Below are 8150 nucleotides of genomic sequence, written 5' to 3' on the forward strand. Positions count from 1 at the left end.
ACTAATTTGAAGACTTCTCGTATTAAGTTCAATATTAAGATCCGTTGATACCCATCGACACAATCCTCAGATCCCATTACAGGTGCAAAGACCTCTCGACGGACTTCTGAGTTCAAATGACGTTCTCATGCTTTGACTAATAAGTCCTCACTTCTGTCTTTATTTCAGGAAACCCCAGTTGTCCATTGAGGTACTTGGTGTGAAGAAAGTCATTTGTGAATTAGTCGAACTGGCTTTCCACCATTTGTTCTTCTTGTCTAATATTTCAGATAAAATAACACAAAGAGTAAAATTTTCAACACCTTTTTTCTTCTATGTGGCATTGACTATGCGTTTAAGATGGTCGAGCAAATCAACGTTTTTGGATTTTGTTGTTTTTTAAAGGTTGAAAATTTTTAAAAAGAATTTTTTTGGTTCTAAAGTATAATTTATGAGGCATAAATTTACAATCAAATTAGTTTCTCTCAGTGTTTTTGGTTATTTAGAGCAGAAGATGGACCCGTTAGTTTGGATGATGGTGATGACAATATCAATATTCTTTTTATTTATTGTTTTAAAACAGTGTCAAAAATAAAGGTATTGTTGATGGTGCAAAATTTGTAGAACCAATACACTAAGATCAAATTGCTTATTGTTAATTCTTCACTTTATAATACCTGTAATAAACTCCCATAGACATTAATACTCCCATTTCAACACAAAATAATAATAAAAGAATGTTCAAAAAATGATCGAGTGTATCTTTCATTTTTACACTTTTTGAAGAGTGGAGCTGACTTTTCAAAAATTTGTCACATACATCTTCGGTTATAGCTTAAAACGACTTGTCCCTGTTTGTGTGATCGACTCAAGAGAACTCGAGGAAAATGATAAAATGACTACAAACATCCTTTTGTATTTTAACATCGGGCATCCCATGTTAAATTTTAAAATTTTTTTGGTTTGTTACATTATGTTGAAAAATTAATAAGTTCATTGAATTAACGTACTATTGTTGTTAGTAAAGAAATCAATATAATTGTTATAAAATAATTTTACAATATTGATGCAAAGATTATTAAGAAATGAGAATATTGTGTATTCGATACAATATATTATCAATTGTTCAGTTGTCCTGAAAATACACTCATCAATATTTTGTTTAACTTTGTTACTTGAAGTGCATTCATTGCACTTCTGTGGTTTTAAATTGATATTACTTACAATTCGTGATTACATTTATTTTTTAACATTAAAACGTTTGATATATAAAAACACATTGTATAATATCTGTACAATTAGCACACATTTTACCACATTTTATAAATTCAAAATTTTTATTTTCATGATACACATCATAACACTCGGCATGTTCATACTCTGAACAAGTCTTGCAATTGTCATGTGTAATATTAATGACATGATTTTTATCTTTTCTTGTTCAAAATTCGACATCTTCATTATAGCTAAACTTGACATTACATTTCATATAATTTGAAACGGGTTTAACACAACTCAAATAATTCTCCTCGTATTTCAATAAATCTTTATTGATTGCTTAAAATGCAGCCCAATCAAAACCACTACTAACTATAGGTCGAAACAGTTTGCAGTTTTCAGCAAGTTGCTTAACATTAATACATCGTTTGTTGAGTTAAAATAATACCCAAATAAATATGTTACACAACTTATATATAATTTTATATGAAGTACTTATATTAACTTGAGTACCTTTTTCATATTTTAGACAGAACCGCTTTGGAAAAAACCATCAAAACAGTTGTCACATCCAGTGTTGCCGTTTTCTTTGTTGTAAAACAATATTCACTTAATTGTAACATTACAAATCACAATCACAATATGTTCCAAGTAAAATTAATAAATTACTGTAAATACAATCGCCTTGTTTATCAAATGAAATATTTTGAATTTGATTAATATGAGTTTTGTTTACATAATTTTGTTATTAATTCGATTTGAATATTTAAATAAAATTAAAATGGTATTATAGCAATACACGTTGTATATAATATAATTTGTGTATTTGATAGCAACAAGTGTTCATTTCATAACAAATCAACACTGTGCATTTCATTCCAATTGGTGTATTTATATTTAATAATTCAGTTTTTTATTTTCACATCATATTTTATTATATCTTTTATTATATTTACTTTTCAATTTTTTTGATAAAATTTTTAAAAATTACTTATTTTTAATTTAATTTTTTATATAAATATATATATTTTTCCCTTAACAAAATAAAACATTTTTATTTCAAATATATTACTATAAATTTGGAAATAATCAATTAATTATTTCCAAATTTCAATTTAATTTTAAGAATTTAAATTTTTAGATCGAATTTAAGAATTAAATTTTTTAAATTCGATTTGAAAAATCCAAAAATCAAAATGATTTATAATTATATTTTTTTAATATATTATTTTATAATTTTTAACATTAGTTTATTTCTAATCTTTTGTTTGGAATAAATAAAATTTTATTGATTTTACATTACTAAATTTTTTTATCAAAAACACATCATATTTCAATGTCAATTTTATTTTTATTTTTTAAAATTAATTTATAACTTTATTAGTAAAAGCTCTTAAAAGTAAAAATTGTGGTAATATTTGTTCTTTCAAGAGTGGTCATTTTCAGCCAATCTAACATTAATTGCCGCTCTATAGAGAAATCCTATTTTAGTTTAAATCTAAAATATTCCCAGTCTTCACAAATACTGTTCTTAATAGTTTTTACTGTATAACATATTTAAAATAATAATAAACAAAATAACTAATTGAATTAAACACACAAATCAATTATTTTTTGAATGTTTTATAAGTACGAAGATACTCATAACTTAACTGTATGGCTTTTTTAATAACCACATCAACATTACTATTATTAAAAGAAGAACATTCAATGTAGCCGTTTGCTCCTATATCTTTCGCCATTTGAAGACATTTTTTTGTTGTTATTTTTTGATATATATATCTAGAATAACAACTTTCAATTTTTTCATTTGATTCTATCAAATCACTTTTAAGACCAACAAGCAATATTGGAATGTCTTGGTCAAAGTGTCTGATTTCTGGCAACCAAGTTGTTTTGAGACTATTAAAAGAGTTCAAATTAACAAGTGAGAAACATAGAACAAAACATGTCGTATTTGGATAGCTCAACGGTCTCAAACGAGGGTAATCCTCTCCTCCGCCGGTATCCCACAATTCCATATCAAATTTAATGTCTTTGTAAGTCACATTCATTTTACAGTATTCCATTACAGTGGGTACATATTCACAAGGAAAATCACCAGTTGTGTACTTAATCAGAAGACTTGTTTTACCAACAGCACCATTACCATTGAAAAGCAACTTTATTTTTCGGTTTATCATATTTGAATTATATAGTTTTAAAAAACTATTTGAATTGGGTATTCCCGTTTTAATAATACAAAAATGGAATTGAGTTTGTTGTAAAATTCTGTCTAAGCCACTATTTTGTTATTTTTATAAAGTTCAGATATTCAAATAATAAATAAATTTGTTATTATAAAACTTTTATTTCTAATAAAACAAAAACAACAAATTTCTATATTTGTACAAATTTTCGTTTTTTTCAAATTATTTACTCGGTTTAACAATGTTATCTGCTCGGAAATGTTATATGGTACCTTTTGGATCAAATCAAGTGAATAAATACGGGAAACCATTCTAAAAACATATCATAGTTGTAGTTTTTTACAATTTTTGTGTGTTTATACCCAATTTTCATTTTCTACAAAAAACACCATTAAATTTCGATCAGATAACTTTTCTGAACAGATTATGTTATTAGACTAACTAAAGATAATAAATGGGAAACTTTTTTATTTTTTGTCTTTAATTAAAAAAGATTTTAAATTTTTAAAATAATTAATAAACAATTAAAAATCATCTTTTTATTGCTATCATAATCGACAAATTTTTAAAAAAACTGTCAAAAAAGCAGTATTGGGTTGTCAACGAGTTAATAACTATATAATATTTTTTAAATGTTGTTGTAAATTAAACTTATAATTCAATTGTTATTTAAAAGTCGATATTAGAAAATTTGGATTTTTAAATTTTCAAAGTAAATTAATGTAAAGTTAATATAATTATAATTGATTTTACGTTATATATATTACATTATTTATTTAATAATATTTTTTTTACCCAATTGTTGTTATTCTAATTTAATTGAAAACATATTTAAATAAACAATAACAACCTTTGTTCAGCGAAAATTAAATATATTAAACAATTATGCTATACTAAACATTGATGATAAAGTTTTATATATTTAATTATCAATAATGATTAATTGTTTTTTAAAGTGTTATAAATCATGATAATTTAGTATTAAAATTACAAAAAAATATATTTAAACAATAAAAATTCATTACAATTCATAAAATTATCTTGTTATAATAACATTAAAATAGAAAACCCGTTTTTTAGAACAAAAGTGCAAGAACAATAGCCACCATCATAATAACTATCTTCATTGCTCCATTACACTTTCCTGAAGTTTTATTAAGTGTATACCCATTTTTGCATTTACTGCAAGAATCTTTTCCATCACAAAGTACACATCCACTAATATGTCTGTCGCACGGCACACAAGCTCCCCATGATGTCGTGTAATACCCTTCTTTGCAAACACATTTACCTCCCTTAGCTTCAAAATACTCTGCATTACACACAGAGCATTTTTCTGAACTACACGAAGAACAAAATTCATTCAATTTGTCTTTGCATGGATCGCAAGTCTGAGTTTTTGTGTCGTAGACATAACCTTCAATGCACACACATGTTCCATCAACAGGAGTTTCTTCAAAGAAATTTTCAACAGCACATTTAACGCACTTCGTTTGGTCTTCACATACTTTGCAATTCTTCGAACACATCAAACAACTTTCTCCACTCAAATAATACCCATCATTGCATCCTTCGCACATCTTCCCTGGAACCGGCTTGCGGTTTACATCAATGCACTTTTCACAGTCCGTTGCACTTGTACAATTCTCACATTTACTGTCACATTGTTTACATTTATCAATGTCCAAGTAATACCCTTTGACACACTTTTCACATGTAAAACCAGTTCTAAAAGTTTTTGGATCACAAACGGTGCAATGCTCTTTATCAGTGCAAACATTGCAATTTTCAGCGCATTGTTCACAATTGCCTTCGGAGTCTAAAAACATGTTAGTGTCTTTACATGTGGTACAATTTGTTGTTGGTTCTCTTAATTCATCAACACACTCGGTACAATGGACGTAAATGCCGTTGCCATAGTCACATTCCTTTTTGCAAACAATCAAATCGTTGGGGCAAGCAACACATGTATTGGTATTTGGATCAAGATAGACACCCTGATCACATTCACATTTTGGTGGGTTTCTTTTGTTCTTACATTCTTTACATTCAATATTTCCATCTTTAATTTCACAACCATTGCAAACACTCGGACATCTTGCACATGTTCCATCAGTTGAATTGAATGTGAAGCCATCTTTACAAATTGTGCAATACTTTGTCGGTTCTGAAGCTGGTCCATTTAAAACAGCATTACCATCTTTACATTGAGTGCAAGCAGTTGCACTACATGTTAAACACCCAATTCCGTTGTTGCACATTTGACACACTTTTTTGTCATCCATGTAATATCCATCAACACATTGCGAGCATTGTGTTGTACCAAATCCAATTGCCATGTGTTCTTTATCACATGCCAAGCAATTAATTTGTTTGTTTTGGACAACATATTTACCATCTGTTGAACAACCTTCAATTTTTTGTACACAGACATCAATCTTCCCCGGTTCAGTCACATAGCCAACGTTACATTCACATTGATTTGTTGGATCTCTTCCCTGTCCATTATATTGTTCTGGTTGACACGTCTTACAAGTCACTTTTGTTTGACCAGTTTCCCAAACACAAGTTGCACATTTTTCGGGGCACTTTTCACATTTTTCATCTTTTAAATAAGTTCCCGTTGGACACACACATTTCCCTTCTGATGTGTATTTTGCTCCAGTTGCGCAGAGTGTGCAATGTTTACCATTGGCACTCTCAATACATCCTTCAAGAGAATTTATCTTTTCACAATCGGTCACTGTTGACGCATTCTTTTGATAATATCCATTTTTACACATACAGTTTTTGATCACATCTCTATTATTTTTCGCACATTCGTAATTTGAATTTTCTTTTGTTTGTGTTTTGTACATGTAACTTCTTCTCAATAATGGATTGCATTTACTTTCAGGATTGGTAGTCTCATTATATGCTGGTACCAACTCTTCAAAGAAAGAATTTACTCCTTTGTACTTACAGAATTTATAAGTTGTGTCATAATTATCGACAATTTCCAGTATAATGTCAGTTGGAGTTAATATGCATTTTCCATTTAATAAAACACCATTAGGGTTGCCATTATTGAAAGCGCATTTGTAACAAGTCACACCATCATCGGCACATTGAGCACAATTTTCATCATCACACGGTTCTGCTTTTGTCGCCTTCCAGTTGTCATACAAGGAACTTCCAGGCATTGGCGTATCTGCTGTTAAACATTCCATAAAATGTCCTTTGCATTTTTTGCAAGAATAAATTTTTGTTTCAATATTATAATCAAGATAATACCCAGTCTTGCACGTTGGTTTTCCCGAAGAGGTATCTAACCCATCATTTGAAAATAGATTGCATTCACCATTAAGAGCATAATATCCATCTTCACAGATACCACATTTTCCATCTGATTTAAATTCGACACAATGATTGGAAACACAATTTCCTCTATCAACTTTACATCTTTTATTACATTGAGTACATTTGGTGGTATCATACAATTCGCACAAGCTGTCGTACTGTTTGTTTATATCTCCGTTTACTTCGCACATTGTACAAGTTCCTTTATCATTTATATAATATCCTTCTCTACAAGATTTGCAAATAACATCACTCGACGTTTCTTTGAGTATATTACAGTTCTCGTCGGTCTTTTTGCAGGCTTTATAAGATAGAATATAACCAACATCACACTTTAAGCAGTTTTCCCCATTCTGTCGAATACACCCTTCTATTACCTTGAGTTCTGTTTGGCAGTGAAGTTTTTGAGTGTCCATAGTCTTATTTCCAAAGCATTTCAAACATACTTGTTTGCCTTCTTTTAATCCAGAAAGAGCACAATTTGTTTTATCAAAAACTTCTGTTCCACTATCAGCATCTACACATCCATCCATATTTACGTTTGTTGCAAGACCTTGTCCGCAGTACTTACATTTTGTTGTTTTTACTGATCCACTTTTTAAATCGTAGGTACTTACACATTGTTTGCATGTGTCGAAAGAACTGTTGAAATCACAAGTACATTCACCTGATTGATCACAAGTGTTACATCCATAATCACAAAACTTACATTCTTTATCATTTAAATAAACATAGGGGTCAGTAACATTACAATTCGTTGGATTATAGACACATTCTCCGTTTTCAAGTTTGAAATAATTATTTTCACACTCAATACAATTGATTGTATCAGTGGGATTTCCACTGTTATCAAATTTTCTATCAACCTTTTTACAGTTGGGATGTTTTGATCTTGGTTCTATTTCTCCCACTTTTAAAAATGGATCTGCATTTGCCAAAATTATCACTAATAAGGATATAAGCATTTGTATAATTCAGTTTTATTTTTTTTTGTAAATGGAAACAATTTTTTGCAACAATATGAATCAAATGATATTGTTGTTGATTAGCTTAAGTTTCCATTATTTTTATTTTTTTGTAATTTTAAAAATACAAAAACAGAACATGATTCTAATCATTAATATAACATGTTTTTCTTGAAACTTCTTTGTGATAATTAATGTAATAAACAATATTGAGCCCAGTTATTAAATACAACTTTTTATCTAATTTGTTTGGTGTTTAAATTTTTCACATAAAATGGAACAGTTTCATTACATGATTATTTTTTTGATTAAAAAATCAAATTATTTACATAGTTTCATGTTTTGAAATTTTATAGTTATGATTATGTTTCCATTTTAATATATCATTAAACATAATTATTTAATTAATACAATAATTAACAATTTCAATTGTTTTTTATATTAATTAACCACATTTTAA

The 8150-nt window shown here is 28.3% G+C and overlaps 1 protein-coding gene across 1 annotated transcript; it reads right to left on the reverse strand.

The window, feature by feature from the left end:
• Nucleotides 1–4462: 4462 nt before the first annotated feature.
• EIN_531700 (furin repeat-containing protein, putative) lies at nt 4463–7690 on the reverse strand (the record flags this gene model as incomplete). The annotated part of the gene is made up of 1 exon (XM_004255443.1): nt 4463–7690. One exon carries the CDS (start codon nt 7688–7690, stop codon nt 4463–4465), a length of 3228 nt encoding a protein of 1075 aa, XP_004255491.1.
• Nucleotides 7691–8150: the final 460 nt, after the last annotated feature.

Source organism: Entamoeba invadens (genome assembly GCF_000330505.1).
Source record: "Entamoeba invadens IP1 unplaced genomic scaffold scaff_1105074725335, whole genome shotgun sequence".
NCBI lineage: Eukaryota > Evosea > Mastigamoebida > Endamoebidae > Entamoeba > Entamoeba invadens.